This window comes from Microcaecilia unicolor, chromosome 6, assembly GCF_901765095.1.
Source record: "Microcaecilia unicolor chromosome 6, aMicUni1.1, whole genome shotgun sequence".
Classification (NCBI taxonomy): domain Eukaryota; kingdom Metazoa; phylum Chordata; class Amphibia; order Gymnophiona; family Siphonopidae; genus Microcaecilia; species Microcaecilia unicolor.
Genome location: NC_044036.1, coordinates 241332032 through 241356739, shown reverse-complemented (window position 1 = coordinate 241356739; position 24708 = coordinate 241332032). Strand labels below are relative to the sequence as shown.

Here is a 24708-nt window from a genome sequence, read left to right as displayed (position 1 = left end):
GAGATACATAATCTATTAGAAAAGGCAGGGCTCCCAAGATTAACAGTCAAGGAGCGGGCGGATTTAGAACTCCCCTTAGAGGCAAAGGAGATCCAAGATATTATAAAGACCCTACCACTCGAATCCGCACCAGGACCGGATGGGTACTCCGGGGAATTTTATAAGATAATGCCTCATTCCTTCTATCCGGTGATATGCGATTTTTACGAACAAGTGGTTAAGGAAGGGCAATTTCCAGCACATGCAAACTCAGCCTTGATCTCCCTGATTTTGAAGCCAGGGCGGTCAGAACATGAGACAGATTCCTATAGGCCCATATCTTTAATAAATGTGGACCTCAAAATCCTGGCTAAGCTGCTCGCTAACCGTCTAGCAAAAATATTACCCAGAATAGTAGATGAAGAGCAAGTGGGATTTGTCAAGACACGACAAGCAGCCAAAAATGTCCGCAGACTGCTTTTGGCTATGGCAACCGGGCAGTTAATGGAAACCCCAACATCTTTGTACTCACTTGATGTGGAGAAAGCTTTCGACAAAGTGGGATGGACTTATTTGTTTAAAATTCTAAGATACATGGGGTTTGGGGGGTTGGTACTACAAAGCCATACACGCCTTGTATGCAGGCCCGACGGCATCAGTGATAGTCAATGGGGTCAGAGCACAACCATTTGGAATTTTCAGGGGCACAAGGCAGGGTTGCCCCCTCTCTCCGGCACTGTTTATCCTGTCATTAGAACCATTCTTGAGACTCATTAAACAAGATGAAGGGATCCCGGGGGTGAAGGTTGGAGGAGATATTGTCAAGGCCCTAGCCTTCGCAGATGATCTGTTGATAATTTCTGGCCAGCCGCTGGACTCTTTAAATCAGTTACTAAGACTGGCCAGAGAATTTGGGCAGGTATCAGGCTTCACTATAAATACAAAAAAATCTCAAATGATGGATATATATAGAAGTGGAGCCCATCAAGAAAGGGGCGGATGCCCTATAACCAGAGTAGAAGGGAAAATCAAATATCTGGGAACCCAAATTCCCAGGCTCTATCGGGAAAATGTTGAACCTCTGCTTGAGACAACTCGCTTAAAGCTTAGACTTTGGGAGAACTACCCGCTGTCCCTCATGGGGCGAATTGCCTTGTACAACATGATGATAGCACCAAAGTGGATTTACAAATTTCAGACTCTGCCTCTCTTCCTTAAAAGAGAAGACAAAAATCGTTTAAACCGTCATATACAAAGATTTTTGTGGAAATGACGGAGAGCGCGGCTCTCGATATAAACCCTGCATATACCACGGGAATTCGGAGGTATGGGGTTGCTCAGTATAAGATATCTCACAGTAGCAAGTGAAATGCGGCATATCTCAGATTGGTTTCGGTCCACCTCCGAATTTTCGGAGACTAAACTAGAAACAAACCTAACTCAAGGAGTACATTTCAGCTGCTTTTTGCATGTGGGAGGAGGTCAAATACCGCCAGTTTTGCAAAAATCAAATATAATTCCCACGGCAAGGGTGGTCTGGAGGTGGGTTTGTCGACATCATCACTTCTCTGGAAGGGTTACTCCATTTCAAGCCATTTGTGACAATCCGAAATTTCCGCCTGGAACTCTGCATAGTGGATTTAGACGGTGGCAACAGAACGGATTGGTGTATGTACATCAAGTCTTGACGGTAGAGGGGCGGATCAGACCATTTGATGAGCTTCAATCCCAATTTTCACTTGAACAAGGCGACTGGTTCCATTACTGGCAATTAAAGCAGTTCATAAACAGCTTACCTTGGGAATGCCTCACAGAGGATGTGCAGGAAGAGATCTCCTCGGCCTATTCGCTGCAATCACAAGGCAGAGTGTCTCTGACAATGCACCATAGGCATTTAAGGGACACGACAGAAGAACCGGACTACTCAGAACTGATCAAGTCATGGAATGAGGAACTGTTAACGAACTTAAGTCCACAGATACTGCAGGAATATATCTACTCAATACACAAATTGTCTAAGATGGCCCTGTATAGTGAAATGGAATACAAATTCGCACTAAGAACTTACATATCACCGAGGAGGGCCTTCCATATGGGAGTCTCCCCAGATGGTGCGTGCCCCAAATGTGGAGCTCAGGGAGCAACATTGGGGCACATGTTCTGGACGTGCTCAAGAGTTCAACAATTTTGGAACAAAGTTATTAAAGCAACTTCAACAATGTGGGGCGCCACCTGGAAGAAAGGACCGCTGCTGTTGTTTGGCCGGCCAACAATAGTCCGGCCGACCTTGGCAGGTTTTCAAGGCTTCACCATTCAAGCTATAATGACAGCGAAAAAGCTTATCCTCACAGAGTGGATTACAAACAAAGTGCCCACTTTACAGCAGTGGCGAGGATTACTCATGGACTGTATGAGGTTTGAAAAGAAGCTGGCAGATTATAAAGAGGATCGAAGATTTACGGATAAAGATTTCTTTCGAATATGGACCCCATTTTGGCAGACAATACCTTTAGGGGGTAGAGGATGTATCTTAAACATGTGAGAAATGGTCACTTGGTCATATGAGAATAGTGGACATCACTCTGGGGTGGGAAGGGGGAGGGAGGGGAAGGAAAAGAGCTACAGTGAACGTAGAAGTTAAATTTGTTAGTAGTAGAAGACAACTTGTTAAGCTTGGAGATATTGATATAGGTCATTCAAGAAGTCATAGTAGAAGTGTAACAGGGCTAGCGGTAGAGCTAGACCTATATTTCAATGTATGTTAGAGAAGATATTAAGCTGAGATTATGTACTTAACATGTTTAATGTTACTTCAATTTGGAAACTTAATAAACAAATTTGAAAATAAAATATTTGCTATTGTGCTCAGTGATAGGGAAAACCGCATGCGCCGGCGTTTTGGTCGGTTGAAGTTTGAGACTGCACAGCTCCCATCCAAGCACTCCATTCCCCTGAGGACGCTATATGCGAAACATGCTTGCATGTAGGGAATTGGATAGCGAAGTGAGGCTGTCTATCGGAACCAGAGACTTCAAAACCGCAGTCTAGTCAGCACAGTTGGAGACGGGACTCCGAGCAAACCATTCCTGTGAATCGTTATCACCACGATCACTCCTCTAAGAGATAAGTGCTATATCAAGTCAACATTAGCGATTTGTGAGTAGTTAAGCATCAAACATCAGAAAGCAACAAAGATAAGAAGGCGGTAGGGGTGCAATGATGTCATAATGGGATTAACAACAGTATGAGAAGGTTCAGCTGGTTTTCCCTATCACTGAGCACAATAGCAAATATAAAAAAGAAAAAATTGCACTCATTGGTCACTTGAAGGTTTTTTAGGTGGAACAATATAAATAATATAGAGGTTTTTCATGCAGCATTTTATAATATAAACAAAAAAAAACGAACTAACAATTGTACCCCAGCAAGAGTATTACAGTTAAAATTTAATGCCAAGAAGTGCAAAGTGATGCACTTGGAGTGCAGAAACCCAAAAGAAAGATACCAAATAGGAGGGGAGAGACTAGTAAGCGCAAATCAGGAGAGGGTCCATGGGGTGTTGGTGTCTGAGGATCTGAAGGTGAAGAAACAATGTGACAAGGCGACGGCCGTGGCCAGAAGGATCCTAGGCTGCATAGAGAGGGGTATAACCAGCAGAAGAAAGGGGGTGTTGATGCCCCTCTACAAGTCATTGGTGAGGCCCCACTTGGAATACTGTGTTCAGTTTTGGAGGCCGTATCTTGCTAAAAATGTAAAAAGACTGGAAGAGGTGCAAAAAATGGTATGGGATTTGCATTGCAAAACCATACAAGGAGAGATTTGCTGACCTGAACATGTATACCTTGGAGGAAAGGAGAAACAGGGGTGACATGATACAAATGTTCAAATATTTGAAAGGTAATAATCCGCAAACAAACCTTTTCCGGAGATGGGAAGGCAGTAGAACTAGAGGACATGAATTGAGGTTGAAGGGTGGCAGACTCAGGAGTAACGTCAGAAAGTATTTTTTCAAGGAAACGGTGGTGGATACATGGAATGTCCTCCTGTGGGAGGTGGTGGAGATGAAAACGGTAATGGAATTCAAATATGCGTGTGATAAACACAAAGAAATTCTATTTAGAAGTAATGGATCCACGGAATCTTAGCAGAGATTGGGTGACAACACCGGTAATTGGGAAGAAAAAACAGTGCTGGGCAGACTTCTACTGTCTATGCCCTGGTCGTGACTGAATAGATATGGATAGGCTGAAGTGTAAATTTTAAGGGGCTCTGACATTAGCTTCAGAACTTTTAATACAAGAACATTGCTGGGCAGACTTCTACAGTCTGTGCCCTGAGAACGGCAAGGACAAATCAAACTCGGGTACACATATAAAGTATCGCATACCATGAAAAAATGAGTTTATCTTGTTGGGCAGACTGGATGGACTGTACAGGTTTTTATCTGCCGTCATTTACTATGTTACTATGTTAAATGGCACTTACATTTAGGCACTACATTTAGAGGGGGGTTGGTGAATAGGTAAGTTTAGACATGCAACTAATACTTTTAAATGGTGCTGCTCCAAGAACACCCCAAATCTTGCTCCTGGGTACATAACTTTGGGGTACATATTGTAAACAAATTAACCAGACAGGAAAGACTCCCTCCCAGAGATGAGCAATAGCTTTCTGAGCTCTAATTGGCTAATAATTCTTTATGGACATCTCCTCTAGGAATCTGTCCAACCCCCTTTAAAAAAACAGTTATGTTAGATGCCTTCACCACATCCTCTGGCAACAAATTCCAGTTTGATTGTTCAATGAGTGAAAAAAATACTTTCTCCAATTTCATTTTAATAGAATGCTCCCTAGTTCTGATACATTTTGAAGGCATCAATAACTAATGGGTTATTACCCATTTACCTGTTCCACTCTACCTGTGATTTTCTAAGCATTCTCTATAATCATATACTATTAGGGGCTGTGACTTTGACAACAGTATTTTTTTTAAAATTTTTGTTACATTTGTATCCCGCGCTTTCCCACTCATGGCAGGCTCAATGCGGCTTACATGGGGCAATGGAGGGTTAAGTGACTTGCCCAGAGTCACAAGGAGCTGCCTGTGCCTGAAGTGGGAATTCAACTCAGTATCTGTTATAGAGTCCAACTTAATAATACATTACTACCATAAGGGGCCCAAGTGCCCTTAAAAAACAGTGGGAGAAATTAAGCATTTATCAATTGATGCCGAAAAAACTTGATTTAAACTTTCCAAATCCTAGTGGAATTTGATCTAAACGATTTTTTACTGTATTCTTTTCATATCAAATGCAAAAATATGGAAATCTTTACCTCTACAATCTGTCATATAGGAAGGTTGTTAAAACATTAATGTTTCAAAAGTATTTATTGACCAAAATTTGCTTCAAACGTAATCTGCACAGAACTCATTAGGGTAGACAAGGAATATAAGTATCATAATATAATGTACGTCCCCCCCAACCTCTACTCTGCCCCAGGAAGGCCCCTTTTCTCAGTGACCGAAGGTGTGCATGGTAGTACATAGCATAGATACTTTTACCCACACCAAACTAGGCAACATTCTGAAGTGTTATGCACATGTAAACACATGCTCACTTACATGAAATTAATACAAAATTGCCATCTGTGTGTGTTCTATCAGAAGATTCTTTTAATTGTATTTCATGTTCAGTTAAACTTCACAAGGAAAAATCTTTGGTGAGATCTCAAGAGCAGACTTTCAGGACATGGAGTCAACCATTTAACCTCCCAATGAGCCAGTACAAATATGGTTTATAGAATGTGCCATATAGTGTGACCAAACATAAACACAGACTGCAGTATTGCACTAGAGGGAACTTGAAATTTAGTGACATCACCGCAATTCCTTATAAAGAGTTGCCTTCCTGCGGGGATATTGCTGCAGTCCTTTATATAGAAATACCTCTCCTTTAATGACATCAATATATGGCCACTTGTAGAAATTCACTCTTAAAGGGCATACTGAAGCATGATCCCTAATATCACAGGGCTACTGGAGTCAGTTTCACGCACAAAAAGAAAAATATAAAGAAGGGAGACTTGTAAAAAACTGGCACATTATTTCCAAAATCAATGCATCATATGCATAGTGACTGCAAGAATATGAGAAAGTGGTCCAGAGGGATAAGATCTCAAATGAGTGTGTGTATAGTGTGGGATGTGTAGGCCATTTTGGACCCTCTGCTATTATAGGCAAATGAATATATGTTTTCATACCTAAACCTCATTCCCTTTATCTTCTGCTTCTCCCCTCACAACACAGATACTTTTTTTTACCCCATCTTCTTCATTTGTCCCAAAAATATTTAAATTTTCCCTTGAGAATTTATTTATTAGGCTTTATTTATTAGGATTTATTTACTGCCTTTTTGAAGGAATACATTCAAGGTGGTGTACAGTAAGAATAGACAATTACATCAGTAAAAATATTCAAACAACAATACAAAGTACTACTTATAATGTCAACACAATATGTAATAGAACATTTTAATTGACAGTATAGGGTATAAGCAAAGATGGAACATATAGATAGGTAACAGAGTAAGAGGAGTTAGAAAATAAGGTGACTAATTTAAAGAAAGGTGGACATGAGGTCAGAGAGATGGTTAAATATTATCTCAGCTAGAGTAGGAGCAGATAAGCATGCCCTGCTGCAGTATATACATTCCGTGTCACTCCGTGTGTGTGTGTGTGTGTGTGTGAGAGAGAGAGAGAGAGAGAGAGACTAACAAGTTAGTTACTTCTTCCATTAAAGGTTGGTCTATTAAAGAAGCTTGATTGAACATGAAATAATCATCTGATGGGACTCTATCACTTCCACTAGCCGTTATTTCCAGGTATCCATTGCTATTCTATCCTTAAGAATTATTTCGTCATGTTTCCTCTGAGCCTCTGTCCCATCCTCTCTTCAGCAGCCCCCACTTCTCTTCTTGGTTCATGAGCTTCTAGGCAGTGAATCCTTGCTATCTAGATCCCAGAGTACACACCTGTCTTGCTCACTCCATGTGACCTCCTTGCTGTTAGCTCTCCCTGTTAGTTTATTGCATTCCACCAGGCAATAATCAGCCTCTGTGCCAAATTAATACTTAGACCACTGGTTCTCAACGCAGTCCTCAAAGTAAGCCTAGCCAATGAGGTTTCAGATAGATTTGCATACAAAGGAAGCAATGCATGCAGATCAAAGTATCTATAGTTGTTTTGGGGTTATCATTATATAAGCTTTGCATCTGGAATTTAATTCTTGGTTATTTATAAATTCCAGCAGCCAAACAAACACAATAGGGTCAATATTCAAAGCAATTTAAACAGGCTCCTGGCCATTTAAATCATTTGTGCCTGCCTAGCACCAATATTCAGCAGTACTTAACTAAACAGTCCCGATGAATATCGGCACTCACCAGCCATGTCAAAAGAGGACAGAGAGGGGAGGTACAGGAGGCAGAGCCACGGAGGTGATGGGAGTTAAGCGGGTGTCAGTAATATACAGTGCCAGCAACCGCATAGCTAGCCAGGCATGTAGGACCACATAAAAAGCAGTCCTAACTTTGTCTTTGTCTTGATAGCTATGCAGGTGCCAGCACTGAATATCGGTTAACACCTACATAACCACCAGCATGTGACCTGAAGCTGCAACACCCTCCCTCCTGCTTCCTACCTCCCCCCCACCAAGCATAGCCCGATGCCTCTCCCTTCTGCCCCTGCGAACATATTCTGATCCCCTCCCCTCCCTGAATTGAACATTTGAGGCTAATTTTTAAAAATTCTGACTGCCTTCACATGATTACTGACTGGAATATTTAAAAATTGCCAATTTAGGTGTTCATTTTACAACTAACTAGGGGTTCTCTGAGAGTGTTTATCAGTGTTTTCACACTGGCTACCTTTACCAATGGAATCAAACATGTATGTTTTTGTCACTTAGGATTCATCAGCACAGAAAAGACACAAAAACTGAGTGCAGGATACAAGATAAGCCATGAGGGAGTTAAAGGAGGAAGTGGTGTTTTTCCGGTGTATATCCCATTAACACCTATTTTATTTATGTTATTTTATTTCTTCATTGAATTTATTTTATTTAATCTAGTCATGTATATATTGCATCAGGGTGTATTAATAGTTAAAACCTAAAATAGGAACACAATCAGGCTTATTTTCGAAAGTGAAGGTCGCCCATCTTTCCACACAAATCGGGAGATGGGCGTCCTTCTCCCAGGGTCGCACAAATCGGCATAATCGAAAGCCGATTTTGGGCGTCCTCAACTGCTTTCCGTCACAAGGACAACCAAAGTTCACAGGGGCATGTCGGAAGCACAGCGAAGGTGGGACTGGGGCGTGCTTAACACATGGGCGTCCTCGGCCGATAATGGAAAAAAGAAGGGAGTCCCTGACGAACACTTGGCCGATTTTACTTGGTCCTTTTTTTTTTATGACCAAGCCACAAAACTGGTCTCTAAATGACCAGATGACCACCAGAGGGAATTGGGGATGACCTCCCCTTACTCCCCCAGTGGTCACTAACCCCCTCCCACCCTAAAAAAAAAAATTCCAGCCTCTATGCCAGCCTCAAATATCATACCCAGCTCCGTGACAGCAGTATGCAGGTCCCTGTAGCAGTTTTAGTGGGTACTGCAGTGCACTTCAGGCAGGCGGACCCAGGCCCATCCCCCCATATACTTGTGGTGGTAAATGTGAGCCCTCCAAAACCCACCACAGACCCACTGTACCCACATCTAAGTGCTCCTCTTCATCCCTAAGGGCTATGATAGTGGTGTACAGTTGTGGGGAGTGGGTTTTTGGGGGGGATTGGGGGTCTCAGCACACAAGGTAAGGGAACTATGTACCAGGGAGCTTTTTTCTGAAGTTCACTGCAGTGCCCCCTAGGGTGCCCGGTTGGTGTCCTGGCATGCGAGGGGGACAGTGCACTACGAATGCTGACTCCTCCCACAACCAAATGGCTTGGATTTGGTCGTTTCTGAGACGGACGTCCTCGGTTTCCATTATCGCCAAAAATCAGGGACGACCATCTCTAGGGACGACGTTCTCTAAGGTTAACCTAAATGTTGAGATTTGGGCGTCCCCGACTGTATTATCGAAACAAAAGATGGCTGCCCTCTTGTTTCAATAATATGGGTTTCCCTGCCCCTTCGCGGGCATGGGCACCCTGTTCGATTATGCCCCTCCACATATATTTATTTATCTCTCTCTCTGTATGTGTATACACTGCCTGGGTAGGCCATGATACATTGGCACACCATAATAAGTTACATCTGTTCCTGGGATATAACATATTTTGGTCATTTTTCACAAGGATATGAGTTATGAAGATGGTCACTTTTTGGCCATTTGGTTCAGGGTGAGAACCTGTGCAATATTGTGAGGGGTGGGGTAAGGAGGAGCCATGCTATGTGACCCTACCCCATACACAAAACTTAGTGGATTCTGACCAGACTAAGAAGATTAAATCGCCTGTTAAACAAACAATTGACTCTTTCAGTTACAGCAGATTGTGATCCAGCAGTTTCCTCTATTTGGCATTCAGCTCAGTCAGAACCAGGCTGGGATCCTGACACTGTGAACCTTTATTTGCAATAGCCAGGGATTTCTCCCTTTTATTTTATATTCCCCTGTCTTCCCTCCCCCTAATGTCTCGTTATTGCAGTAATAGTGTGTGAGCAGAGCTCATTCACCAGGACTCTTTCTAGAACCTTGTAATCACAGACCCTGAATCTGGCTACTTGGTGTCATCCTTGAATGGTGACCACGACTTCCTCCTCCAACACTCTACAACATCCCCAGCTCTGGTTGACATGAGATCAAAATAGTAGTGCCGCTGAACCAGATTTCTTTCTTTCATTAGATTAATAAAACACTTAGGGTATTTTATGAATAAAAACATGGGAATGTTAGTGCCACTAAGAAGGTCAAGCTACAGTGGTGGAAATAAGTATTTGATCCCTTGCTGATTTTGTAAGTTTGCCCACTGACAAAGACATGAGCAGCCCATAATTGAAGGGTAGGTTATTGGTAACAGTGAGAGATAGCACATCACAAATTAAATCCGGAAAATCACATTGTGGAAAGTATATGAATTTATTTGCATTCTGCAGAGGGAAATAAGTATTTAATCCCTCTGGCAAACAAGACCTAATACTTGGTGGCAAAACCCTTGTTGGCAAGCACAGCGGTCAGACGTCTTCTGTAGTTGATGATGAGGTTTGCACACATGTCAGGAGGAATTTTGGTCCACTCCTCTTTGCAGATCATCTCTAAATCATTAAGAGTTCTGGGCTGTCGCTTGGCAACTCGCAGCTTCAGCTCCCTCCATAAGTTTTCAATGGGATTAAGGTCTGGTGACTGGCTAGGCCACTCCATGACCCTAATGTGCTTCTTCCTGAGCCACTCCTTTGTTGCCTTGGCTGTATGTTTTGGGTCATTGTCGTGCTGGAAGACCCAGCCACGACCCATTTTTAAGGCCCTGGCGGAGGGAAGGAGGTTGTCACTCAGAATTGTACGGTACATGGCCCCATCCATTCTCCCATTGATGCGGTGAAGTAGTCCTGTGCCCTTAGCAGAGAAACACCCCCAAAACATAACATTTCCACCTCCATGCTTGACAGTGGGGACGGTGTTCTTTGGGTCATAGGCAGCATTTCTCTTCCTCCAAACACGGCGAGTTGAGTTCATGCCAAAGAGCTCAATTTTTGTCTCATCTGACCACAGCACCTTCTCCCAATCACTCTCGGCATCATCCAGGTGTTCACTGGCAAACTTCAGACGGGCCGTCACATGTGCCTTCCGGAGCAGGGGGACCTTGCGGGCACTGCAGGATTGCAATCCGTTATGTCGTAATGTGTTACCAATGGTTTTCGTGGTGACAGTGGTCCCAGCTGCCTTGAGATCATTGACAAGTTCCCCCCTTGTAGTTGTAGGCTGATTTCTAACCTTCCTCATGATCAAGGATACCCCACGAGGTGAGATTTTGCGTGGAGCCCCAGATCTTTGTCGATTGACAGTCATTTTGTACTTCTTCCATTTTCTTACTATGGTACCAACAGTTGTCTCCTTCTCGCCCAGCGTCTTACTGATGGTTTTGTAGCCCATTCCAGCCTTGTGCAGGTGTATGATCTTGTCCCTGACATCCTTAGACAGCTCCTTGCTCTTGGCCATTTTGTAGAGGTTAGAGTCTGACTGATTCACTGAGTCTGTGGACAGGTGTCTTTCATACAGGTGACCATTGCCGACAGCTGTCTGTCATGCAGGTAACGAGTTGATTTGGAGCATCTACCTGGTCTGTAGGGGCCAGATCTCTTACTGGTTGGTGGGGGATCAAATACTTATTTCCCTCTGCAGAATGCAAATAAATTCATATACTTTCCACAATGTGATTTTCCGGATTTAATTTGTGATGTGCTATCTCTCACTGTTACCAATAACCTACCCTTCAATTATGGGCTGCTCATGTCTTTGTCAGTGGGCAAACTTACAAAATCAGCAAGGGATCAAATACTTATTTCCACCACTGTATAATGCTGCACGCTGCATGGATATAATGCTGCACGCTGCATGGATAAGACTCCAATACATTGTCTGTTGCATCCATTCATGTCCCAGGGACCCCTTCATAAGCACCAGCCTTTTCAAGCAATCAACTACTTACCTTTAGTCCTACAAATCTGTTTGCATTCTTCCTCCAAAAAGAAGTTGTTTCCATTACCAAAGCAGCCACCATAGACAAATAGTTCACAAGCCTTAGAAGTGGAGTTGTAGAAGTATCTATTATTCTTTGCTTTACAAGGCCCAACAACTTTATCCTGTCCACAGTAATCTAAAGCCAAGGAAGAGAGAGAGAGAGAAGAGATAAACCTAAAGGCTCTAAGGCAGTGTTCTTCACTGTAAGACCTAGAAATATGTGGCAGCTCCCTTTAACCCAATATGAGGCTCAGACGGTCTTCCCCCAATAAGTGCTCTCCCTTGCATCTCCTCCAGCAGCTTGCTGCTGCTGGTGGTGATACTTGTGCTACAGCAGATGTTGGGTTCTCTATCTATACCATCTGTCTCTCACTGAGTTTCAGCCATGTGTTGCCTGAATTCCTGCACTTCTCTTCCAAAACTGTGAGGTCAGCATGGGAATTTGAACATCATACGACTTGTTTGAAAAAAAATCTTTACATGTTGTGGTACACTGAGAGTCATTAAACAACAGAAAAGCTATAGTAAGCCTCTAGAGAACATGAAGGGGAGGATTAACTAACTAAAGAATCAGAGAGGACTGGAGGGGAGGCCAGATAATGGAGGCTGTCTGGTGGGAGAGACAGATGGGGTTGGGAGACCCTGTATATTGGGGAAAGAGAGGGTATGGGGAAGGGAGCTGGGATGAAAAAAGTGTTTGATGTGTGGGGGAGTATAACTATGGACAGAGTGAGAGGGCTGGGGAGAGGAGCTGGGGGAAAAGTAGGTTGGAATTGCAGGCTGAAGAAAGAGAATGTGTGTGGTAGAGTTTAGGAAGAGTGTATATGAGGTAGAAAACTTTGTTTTAGTTGCATGAATCTTCTGAGTGAGCTTAAGTAGCTGGACAGATTGCATCATAAGAGTGTAGGGGTTTTTCTCCCTTCCCCACAGACTGGGGACAGTACACCCATTGCCCAAAATGCTGTCTAGTAGTGACTAAAGTTTTTGATATCAGTCTTGCCTCTCACTTGAGTTATTTTGTTAAAGCCCCCTTTCCCCACCCTGCCTTAAAAAATCAGTGGCTTAAGGACTTCTTCTGTACCAGGGGCGTAGCCACGGGTGGGCCTGGGCGGGCCTGGGCCCACCCATTTTCATCCCAGGCCCTCCCAGCAGAAAACCAGCCAGGCAGCCACTATCCCTCCTCCGTTGGTTGTTGCAGCTTCAGCAGCGAACGAAGCAGCTCAGCAGAGAACGAAGTTGCAGCATCGGAAGATCCATGGCAGAGGAAATCAGCTGGGGATTCATTCTACTGCAGCACGGGACCAGCCTCATATCCGCTAACAGCTTTGCAGCGTCCTGACTCCAAGTCCCGCCCCTTAAGACACAAACTTCCTGTTTCTCTGTATCGGAAACAGGCCGTTTGTGTCTTAAGGGGCGGGACTTGGAGTCGGGACGCTGCAAAGCTGTTAGCGGATATGAGGCTGGTCCCGCGCTGCAGTAGAATGAATCCCCAGCTGATTTCCTCTGCCATGGATCTTCCAATGCTGCAACTTCGTTCTCTGCTGAGCTGCTTCGTTCGCTGCTGAAGCTGTATGAGGGAAGGAATGGATGAGATCCTTGCCATGGGGAGGGATGGGTCATAGAGAGGGGGTACTGGGCATGAGGGAAGGAATGGGGGAGATCCTGGCAACACTGGATCACGGGAGAGGGGGCAAGAGGAAAGAGAGAAGTGACAGGAAGATGCTGGGAGGGGGTGAAGGGAGGGGAGAAGAGAGGGAGCAGATGCTGGGCTAGAAGGGTGGAGGGAAAGAGACACTGGGAAAGGTGGAACCATGTGGGGGAGGCCAAGGGGGTGGCAAGGAAATGAACGTGAGGAGGATGGTGATTACAGGGGAAAGAAATACAAATGTTAATAATAATAATAATGGGGAATAGATTGAAGATGGAAGGGAATGGATGGCTGGGGAAGTAGAGAGATGGGGACTAGGAGAACTAGTGGGTGAAAAGGAAATGGAAATCCGACAGGTATCTGCAAAGTAAAACAAAGGAAAAGGGGTTAGGATAAAATTTGGGTGGACAGAGAGCAGAAAAGAAAAAAAAAGAGAGGAAAGAGCTAAAATGGAAAGGTCAATATGTCAGAGGCAAGTGAAGTGAGGGAATGGAACAAGAGAGGAGAAAAAGACAAATGGACAGAAGCTGCTTGAAGGAGAAATAGCAGAAAGATAGGAAAGTTCAAAGGAGAAACTGGATCAACATGATGGAAAAAGAAAATGACCAGATAACAAAGGTAGAAAAGGCATTTTATTTTGAATCTTAACTGAAATATGATAGCTTGAGAAATGTGCATAGTGGATGTCACTTTATTGTGTTCAGTAGAAAAAGACATATATTTCTATTTTTATTTCTCCACTGTTGCAGTATGGTATCCGGCTAGTTGCCAGCCACCAATTCCTGCTTGGACAGTTCCCTCCTAGGACGTTTCCCCAAGGTGGAAAATTCCCTTCTAGGTCTGTTTCCTCCTGGCTAGTTCTTACTGGCATGTAGTTTTGTCTTTTTGTGTTGATGTTTTGCTGGGGGGGTTTCTTATGCATCGTATTTTTTTTATGAGGAGTGTCATTGCGTGTCGTGGATGTGTTGGAAATATTTTGTGTAAGTTTTTATATATAATATTTTATGCTCTGTATTAATTTGGATTTTGGCTTATTTTAATTTTTTTGGTGTGGTGTGGCGTGTTAAAGGTAATATTTGAGTGTGTGTGGAGGGGGGGAGGGCATACCCCCCCCCCCAAAAAAAAAACCCACTATCTGGAAGAGGAAAGGGAAAGAAATAAATTTAAGACTGTGATGTTTCATGATTGTTAAGGGTGGGAATTGTACTCCCTGGAGCAGTGGGAATTGTTTAGGTAGTAATTGTCCTAGGTGCGAACTGACCTAGAACCTGCAGTATATGCCAAGGTTCCCAGTTCAATTTTTGTCTACATATTTTTATTTCTAATTTGTGATCACTTGTTCTGTATTTGGTGAGGGTCTGTTGGTGTGATTGCAATGGCAGGTGGGGAGATTGGAGGGGAGAAAGGGAGAAGTGGGAATTGGGGGGGGGGGGGGGGGACCTTGTTTATTTTCTGCCCTGGGCCCTAGCATGTCAAACACCAGTCCTGACCTTTGCTGTGGCTGGAGGGGATCCCTAATCCCCATAAGCTGAGGTGCTCCTCTGACGGCAGCCAAAACTTCCTTCTACTAAGCTTAGCAGGTGGCGGTAACTACTACTACTATAAATTATTTCTATAGCGTTACCAGTCGTACGCAACGTTTCACATCCTCGAGTCACCAATAACTAAGCATGCCTGGGGTGCCAACATCAGTAGCTCAAGCAGCCTGCCAAGCTTGGTAAAATGGAGTTCTTCAGAGAAAATCAGCTGATAGTGCTCGGGGATCCTCATGAGTTAAAGTGTTTCTGTTTCTATTTTGAGTTGGAAGGTGCTGGGGGAGAGGTGGAGAATAGGGGGAGGAAGGAGGCGGGACAGAGAGAAAATTTTGTGCCCACCCACTTTGGGCTCAGGCCCACCCAAAATTGGCTGTCTGGCTACGCCACTGTTCTGTACTGTATCTCAAGAAGGGCAAGAAGTGAAGTTAAAAATAGCATTTTAGCTCTGGTATCATTTGTGTACAGCAAGATAGCAATGCTGCTTACCTGTAGAAGATATTTGTGATAAGAGCAACTCAGTGATGTGATCCAAAAATGGCACTCAGAGAAAACAGAGCGTTATCCATCCTTCCAAAGGGAAAGACATATCTAAATACTATTTTCTCTCATAGGTTTTGGTTCTCATTCCAGGACCTGCTTGTTTAGTTGCCCTCTTGCCCTGGTACTGATATTCATAAAGTGTTTCCAGGAAGGGAATTTTTAAGCCCTGTATGAAACCATCCCAAGAACTATAGAGAACATACAATGGCCTTCATATAAATGTTTGTTTTTTCTGTTGGAAGAACAGTGGGAAGATTTACACAGAAGGTGGATTGAGCTGAGATGTGGCTATATGCCCAGTCTCAGAATTTAGAATGGGTATAAATTCTCCACTCTATTCATTGCCTTTCAGTCCCAGACAAGAAAGAGCCCATCTGGAGTCTTGATTCTTTCATTCCACCTTTGGCAGTTTTTAATTCAGCTGAAGTTTTACATGAGTTATTCATACCAATAATTCTCTCAGATTGTCTTATGCTCAAAAACTTAGATAGAAAATAATGTAAGATTGTTTACCGCTATGGTGGTGCTGTGGGGCAATATCATCGCCTATACAAGTAAGCCCGATTGGAAGCCCAATTGAAATGAGATAAGTGGGCACATCTAAAATCCTCTTCCCAGCTAACTTGAGACAACCTCTTGTCCACATAGACTGCTCTCAACTCTTTTAATTCATGAACAAACAACCCAGAGTATTTTATACAGGAAATATAAACTTTACAAGTATAGAAACAAGTCAGGTCAACTGTTACCTCATTTAGTTAAGACATGGGGTGGGTAACGGGCAGTTCTCTTACTCAAGGATCCTAATGTCCGCATAACTACCCAATGTGATGAGATAGCTCAACTGTTTCCCCGAGTGCTTTCAGTCTTTATAAGCAGCAGAAGACAATGCTTCCTCCTCTAGATGTGAAAGGTTTAGAATGGGTATAAATTCTTGGGAGAACGTTTGGCTAATCCTATATTCTTGTGAACGTAGTCGCCTCTTGAATTTTTAATTATTTACAGTTAACTGGCTGATTTATTGTGGTGTTTCCAAGGGTGGAGGGGGAGTGGGATAGTATGGGAGGGTTATGGATGTCCTTAGTTCTATGTTGCCATGACATATTGGTTGTACACTGTTCACTTATTTCTTGATTGTTAATGGCTTATAATAAAAAAGATTGAAACATAATGCAAGATTGTTTAAACAGGCAAAAGGGGTGGGGAGAAGTAGCAGGTACCAAGCTGCATGTTTGACTACCTCCAGATCTGGTGCCCATCACTATTTTGTACATTTGTAGAGAAACCTGTGTGCCCTCATTATCCCAAGGTCCCCCCCCCCCCCCCACATGCTTCCATTGCTCCTCAGTCCCTTTTTAATAAAAGATCAAGTATAAACCATGAGTTGACAGTAGTCCCTTCTTGGTCTTTTGTTTGAGTTTGAAAATTAGTACAATTGCAGAGTAATGCACTGCCACTCAACCTCATTCAGGACATAAAAACTGTTTAGGTGAGGCTGGTAAAATCTCATTCTAAAAATACCACTTACTTTTGTTGATGCAGGATTCCACACATTGATCCTTTGAAACAAAGTTGTTCTTATTGCCTCCACAACCACCGTAATTAAAGCGTTCACAGGCTTGGGATGTGGAATTGTAGAAGTATTTAGGCATTAATGCCTGACATAAACCAGGGTCTGGCTCAAGTAAGCAAAAATCTAAAGGCAAAAGATTTATGATAATAGTGGTTTACAATAATATAAAACCAATAAAATACAATAGTGTTATAAAATAAAATGTCAATATAAGCCAATAGAACAAACATATTAAAAACAGAAAATAAAATACAAACAAACAAACAAACCAGAGGCAACCTCTAGCAATAGCCCAGGAACACCTAGATGAAAAGTTGGGTCTTCAGTTGTTTTTGAAACGTCAATTAATTACATTCCTGATATAGTTCAACAGCTAGTTATTCCAAAGAGCAGTTGTCACACTGCTGAAGGCGATTTTCTTATCATTGAAAGCTTAGTAGAAGCAGCTAAGGAGGATATCAAGAAAGTGGATTAGTCCACTTAAAGTCCAAATGCACTGAGAAGCAGGGACAAAACAGAAAAACAATTTGAAACCCAATGCTTAAATTATAACCTAAGGTACCAAGCACAAATTCAAAAAAATATCTTTCTCATGGACCTCAGCAGCTCTATGATTTACTGAAATCATCATCGGTCCAAAATTTTTTTTATAAATTTAAATAAACTTGTTTATTCTTATATCATGAAACATCTTTAAAAAAAATCACTTATCTTATGACATTATAAGCTGCTATAAAGACCCCAGTCAATATGGGCTATGTTTCACCACCACTGCACCAGGACTTTGGTCCTTATTAACTGCTGAAGAAAATGTACATGGCAAAAATGCTGCAAGGCGAGAGGGAGGAATGTTAAACATAGGGGTTGAGGGGTAGGGAGGGAGATATGCTGTAGGAGGGAGAGGGAGAAATGTTAGGGAGGGGTGGGAGGAAAAGATGCTGCGGGAGAGAGAGGGAGAAATGTTAGGGAGGTGTGGGAGGAAAAGATGCTGCAGGAGAGAGAGGGAGAAATGTTAGGGAGGGGTGGGAGGGAAAGATGCTGCAGGAGAGAGAGGGAGAAATTTTGCACATGGGGAAGGAGGGGTGGGAGGAAGAGTTGCTGCACGGGGAGAGGAAGAAATGGACATGGGGTGGAGGGGTGGGGAGGGAGAGATGCTGCAGGAGGAAGAGGGAGAAATGTTAGGGAAGGGTGGGAGGAAAAGATGCTGCAGGAGAGAGAGGGAGAAATTTTGCACATGGGGTGGAGGAGTGGGAGGAAGAGATGCTGCAGAGGGAGAGGGAGAAATGGACAAGGGGCAGGAGGGAGAGATACTACAGGAGGGATAGGGAGAAATGTTGGAAAGGGGTGGGAAAAAGAGATGATGCAGGGGGAGAAGGAGAAATGTTGGACATTGGGGGTGGAGGGGTGGGAGAGAGAGATGCTGCAGGGGGGAGAGGAGGACATGCTGCAGGGGGAGAGGGAGAAATGTTGGCTATGGGAGGAGAGGGGTGGGAGGAAAAGATGCTGCAGGGGGAAGAGAGTATAATGGACATAGGGGTGGGAGGGAGAGATGCTGCAGGGGGCGGGAGAAATGTTGGACATGGGGATAGAGGGGTGGGCAGGAGAGATACTGAAAGGGGGAGAGGGAGGAATGTTGGACATGGGGTGAAGAGTTGGGAGGGAGAGATGCAGGGGGAGAGGGGCAAAAGAGGGAGAAATGTTGGACATAGGGGTGGAGTGGAGGATGGGAGAGGTGCTGCATGGGGAGAGGTAAGAAAGAGAGATGTTAGACCTAGGACACAAAGAAGAAAGAGAGATGGCGGACAATGGGAGAGAAGGAGGAGGGAAGAGATATTGGACATGGGGGTGGAGGAGAGGGAGGGATGCATAGGAGGGAGAAGGGAGAAAGAGGGAGATGCTGGATCCAGGTATAGAAGGGAATGTAGGAGAGATGCTGGACAATGAGAAAGTGGGAAGAGAAAGAGGGGAAATGCTTGATCACAGCGGAGGGGGCAGAAGGGAAGAGAGAAGGGGTGGGTAGATGCTGGGGAGGGGGAGTGGAAGGGACAAGGAAATGTTAGGCTATGAGGGTGAGAAGGGGAGAAAGAAGGGGGGCTGAAAGGGTGGAACCATGTGAGAGAGGCCAAGGGGGGAGGTGGCAAGGAAATAAATGAGAAGAGGATAGTGATTAAAGGGGTAGAAATATGGTAATGGAGCGTAGATTAAAGACGAAAGAGAATGGAAGGCAGGGAAGGAGTGAGATGGAGAATGGGAGAGCTAGTGGGAGAGGAAGAGAAGATGGAATTTGATAGGTGGCTGAAAAGTAAAAATGAGTGAATGGTGAGAAAGAGGGTGAAACTTGAGTGAACAGAGGCAGTCAAGAAAAAAGAGAAGAAAGAAGTAAAAAGGAAAGATCAACATGTCAAAAGCAGGAGTAGTGAGAGCAGGCGAAAGGAGAAAAGACAAATGGGACGGCAGCTGCTTGAAGAAGAATTAGCAGAAGACAGGCAGGAAAGCAGAAAAGAGAAACTGGAACCAACGTGATGGAAAATTAAAATGCCCAGATAAAGATAGAAAAAAGCTACCTACTAGCCTGCAAACTCGATGATGGCACTGGCAGCTGCCTCTGCTCTGCTGTTGCCCTAAAGGAAATGTCATGCTGTCTGTGAGCTGAAGCTTTGGAGTTGCCTTGGGCTTGGCTCCTAACACTGTGCGCACTCAGCCCAGCCTCCACTGACAATTCCTGAATGATTCTGGATCCTGGCTGCTTCAGTCTGTCTTCTCTCTCTCTTTCCTGTGTGCTGTAAGGTAGGCCCAGGGAGGGGAGGGGGGTTGATATGCTGCACATGGATGGGAGCAGTGGCGTAGCCAGACAGCCAATTTTGGATGGGCCTGAGCCCAAAGTGGGTGGGCACAATGTTTTCTCTGCCCTGCCCTACCACAAAATATAAATACATTAGCTAATAAGGATCCTCAAAAGCTCTGTCAGCTGAAGACTTTCTCTGAAGGTGGCCAGAACTCCCTTTTACCAAACTTAGCAGGCAGCAGCAACATCCGTAAGCCACTGATGCCAGCACCCTATGCGTGCTTAGCTGTCGGTGACTCAAGCATGCTGTCACCGACTGCAGAGCTTGGTAGAAGGAAGTTCTGGCCGTCTTTGGAGGAAGTCCTCAGGTGGGGAGGCTTGGGATCCCTACCAGCTATACAGCAAGGGTCAGAACTGGTGTTAGACATGCTAGGGCCCCCTCCCTGATCCCCTCTCCTCCCTGCCTTCCCTCCATTTTCCCAACCTGCCATTACTGTCACACCAACAGACCCTCACCAAATACAGAACAAGGGATCACGTATCAGAAATAAAAATATTTAGACAAAAATTGAACTCGGAACCCCCAAAAGTTAAACTTAGCATGTACTTCAACACTGGAGAAATAAAAACAGAAATGCATTTCCTTTCTCCTGAACACGATACAAACACATCTGCTATGTAGATTTCCAAAAGCCAACATATTCCATTTAAAACATTCAAAATACATTGCTTTTTTCTACCTTTGTGGTCTCGACATTGTATTTTTCCATCATGTTGGTTGCAGTTTCTTTTCTGCTTTCCTGTCTGTCGTCTTCTAATTCTCTTTCAAGCAGCTGCTGTCCATTTGTCTTCTTTTACCTTCACTACACCTGCTTCTGACATATTGACTGTTCTTATTTTTAACTCTTTCCTCTCTTTTTTCTTCTTTCTGCCTTGCTGTCAACTCAAATTTCATCCTCTCACTGTTCTCCTCCTTTTTAGTTTACAGCTACCTGTCGGATTTTCATCTTTTTCTCTCACCCACTAGCTTTTCCATTTCCCCATCTCACTCCTTTCTCAGCCCTCCATTCCCTTTCATTACCATATTTCTATCCTCTGTAATCACTATTTATTTATTTATTTCCTTGCAACCCTCTTCCTCTCCCTCCTGGCCTCTCCCACATAGTTCCACCATCTTCCTTCCCTCTACCCTTCTAGCCCAGCATCTGCTCCCTCTTTCTCCCCACCCCACTCTTGTAGCCTTACATCTCTCTGCCCCTTCTCTCCTGCCCTCTCCCCCATGTTCCAACATTTCTCCCTCTCTCTTCCCTCACTCCCACTGTCCGGCATCTCTCCATCACCCTTCTGCTCCTGAATCCAACATCTCCTCCTTTCTCCCCTCTCCACCTCCTGTGTTTCTCTCTCCCTCTCATTCACCCCCAGGTCCAATATATCTCCCTCTCTCCCACTTTCTACCATTTCTCCCTCTCTTGTGCCATGGGTCCAACACTTCTCTTCCCCCATGCAGCATTTTCTCTCTTCTTCCCTTCCACTGCCATGTCCAACATTTCTGCCTCTCCCCCTCCCTTGTGCCCCATCCAACATCTCTTGGTTCCCCCTACAACATCTCTTCCTGCCCTCCACCATCATGTCCAATTTGTCACCATCTATCTTCCCCTCCTCACCACCCCCTGTCCAACATTTACCATCTCTCCCTCCCCACTACCCCTATGTCCAACATTTCTCCATCTCTTCTCCCCATGCAAGATTTTTTTCCTTTCTTACCCCTCTCTACCCTATGTCCCACAATTCTCTCTCTCTTGCCCCTCTCCACCTCATGCCCCCCACCATGCAGCATCTATCTTTTGAAAGGAGACCTCCCCCCCCCCCCGGGCCCCAACTCTCCCTCTCTTCAATGAGGCACCACCCTTGAAAGCCCCGGTATTGGAGGAAGCCAGCTGAGCTCCGATCCTGCATTTACCTCCCTCTCTCTCATGGCAGCGCTTCCCAGACGCTGCCTACCTACCGCCAACACGATCCTGCATCTACCTCCCTCTGTCTCAGCAGCAGCGGACCAGCGGTAGCGATTCATGCTGCCTCCTGCTTTGTTCTAACCCAGAAGCGTCTCCTCTGCTGCACGCCTGCGTCCTGCCCCAGCAGAAGCAGGAAGTTGTAATAATGGGGGCGGGACGCGGCAGAGGAGACGCTTCCGGGTTAGAACGAAGCAGGAAGCAGCATGAATCGCTACCGCTAGTCTGCTTCTGCTGAGACAGAGGGCAAATGCAGGATCGTGGCGGCGGTAGGTAGGCAGCGTCTGGGAAGTGCTGCCGTGAGAGAGAGGGTGGCAGATGCAGGATCGGAGCTCAGCCTGCTCCCTCCACTGCCATTCAAATTAATTTGTGAAGCGCTGCTCCACTGCTGGGTGGGCCTGAACCCAAACTGGGTGGGCCAAGGCCCACCCGTGGCTACGCCCCTGGATGGGAGGGAGAGAATAGGAGAGGAAAGGAAAACATACTGCACATGGATGGGAGGGCCAGTGTTTCTGTTGGTTGTGAAAGTCACTGTTAACCACAAAGATTGTAAGTGTCCTTCTGATTCTGCAGCTATTGCAATGGTGACCTTGAAGGCTGGGAGTGCAGAGGTGCATCTTGTTTATGCAATGCCAGAGATGCCTGTTTTACTCTTTTGGGATCTTGACAAGTACTTGTGACTTGGATTAGCCGGCATATCTCCAACCCCTGCCTCCTTTTCTTCCTTTTCTAAAATCACTGAAGAGGAAACTACACATCTTTCCTTCTCAAAACTAACTACCTGTTCCTCTGATCCTATTCCCACCCATCTACTTAACTCTATCTCTCCTACTGTCATCCCTTTTATCTGTCATATCCTCAATCTTTCACTTTCCACTGCGACTGTGCCTGATGCCTTCAAACATGCCACAGTCACACCACTCCTTAAAAAACCTTCATTGGACCCTACCTGTCCTTCCAACTATTGCCCAATCTCCCTTCTCCTTTTCTTATCCAAGATACTTGAACGTGCTGTTCACCGCCGTTGCCTTGACTTTCTTTCATCTCAAGCTATTCTTGATCCACTTCAATCTGGCTTTTGCCCCCTTCATTCAACTGAAACAGCGCTTGCTAAAGTCTCCAATGATCTGTCCTGGCCAGATCCAAAGGTCTCTAATTCTATCCTCATCCTTCTCGATCTATTGGCTGCTTTTGACACTGTTGATCACAGCCTACTCCTTGATACGCTGTCCTCACTTGGATTTCAGGGCTCTGTTATTTCCTGGTTTTCTTCTTATCTCTCCCAGTGTACCTTTAGTGTATACTCTAGTGAATCCTCCTCTACTTCTATCCCACTGTCAGTTGGTGTACCTCAGGGATCTGTCCTGGGACCTCTTCTTTTCTCCATCTATACTTCTTCCCTTAGTACTCTGATCTTATCCCATGGTTTTCAGTATCATCTTTACGCTGATGACTCCCAGATCTACCTCTCCATACCAGAAATCTCAGCCGAAATCTAGGCCAAAGTATCAGCCAGCCTGCCTGACATTGCTGCCTGGATGTCTCGGCGCCATCTGAAACTAAACATGACCAAGACTGAGCTTCTTATCTTTCTCCCTAAACCAACCTCTCCTCTTCCCCCATTTTCTATTTCTGTGGATAACACTCATATCCTTCCTGTCTCATCAGCTCGTAACCTTGGGGTCATCTTAGACTCCTCCCTCTCCTTCTCTGCACATATTCAGCAGACTGCTAAAACCTGTCGTTTCTTTCTCTATAATATCACCAAAATTCACCCTTTCCTTTCTAAGCACACTACCAGAACCCTCATCCACACTCCTATCACCTCTCGCTTAGACTATTGCAACTTGCTTCTCACAGGTCTCCCACTTAGCCATTTCTCTCCTCTTTGATCTGTTCAAAATTCTGCTGCACGAGTAACATTCCACCAGTGTCGTTATGCTCATATTAGCCCTCTCCTCAAGTCACTTCACTGGCTCCCTATCTGTTTCTGCATACAGTTCAAACTTCTCTTATTGACTTATAAGTGCATTCACTCTGCAGCTCCTCAGTACCTCTCCACTCTCATCTCTCCCTGCACTACTCCCCGGGAACTCCATTCACTGGGTAAATCTCTCTTAGCTGCACCCTTCTCCACCACCGCTAACTCCAGACTCCATTCCTTTTATCTTGCTGCACCATATGCCTGGAATAGACTTCCTGAGCCGGTACATCAAGCTCCATCTCTGGCCATCTTAAAATCTAAGCTAAAAGCCCACCTTTTTGATGCTGCTTTTAACTCCTAACCCTTATTCAGTTGTTCAGAACCCTTATTTTATCATCCTCACTTTAATATTCCCTTATCTCTTGTTTGTCCTGTTTGTCTGTCCTAATTAGATTGTAAGCTGTGTCTAGCAGGGACTGTCTCTTCATGTTCAAGTGTACAGCGCTGCGTACGTCTAGTAGCGCTATAGAAATGATAAGTAGTAGTATATCTTCAGAATGCAACGTTTTCATCTCAAGAATAGAAGCACCTCATGTTTGCCAATGCCACAAAGTCTCAGTCTGAAAACAATCAACTCAGGCGATCAACCACGACATACTTTTGCAGATATTTGACAGTATAGGAATCGCTTGAAATGTATACAACTGGTTCTCTGTATTCTTAAAAGACCGTTTCTATAGAGTTAAGTTGGAAGAAAAACTTTCAAACAAATGGAAGAATACCAGTGATGTTCCTCACTCTCCCCCATTCTTTTTAATATCTACATGTATTCCCTGTGTTTTGTCCTGGATAAGATGGGTGTCTACATGAATAGCTAGGCAGATGACATAATGATTATGGTTCCTATACTCTCTTCAGTTTCATCTCTATCAGACTTACTTCATAATATTTCAAATACTTTGAACTCTTGGATGAAAGAACA

At 44.4% G+C, this 24708-nt stretch overlaps 1 protein-coding gene across 2 annotated transcripts in view; it reads right to left on the bottom strand.

Annotated features, from left to right (window-relative positions):
• Positions 1 to 24708, bottom strand: part of LOC115472626 (carboxypeptidase inhibitor SmCI-like) — a 76193-nt gene that overhangs the window by 29014 nt on the left and 22471 nt on the right. For both annotated transcript variants that reach the window (XM_030206944.1, XM_030206945.1), the window contains exons 3-4: positions 16964 to 17131; positions 11681 to 11848 (exon numbers count right to left, since the gene is read on the bottom strand). In XM_030206944.1, the coding sequence (XP_030062804.1) occupies positions 11681 to 11848; positions 16964 to 17131 (336 nt within the window). The remainder of the gene's footprint in view (positions 1 to 11680; positions 11849 to 16963; positions 17132 to 24708) is intronic.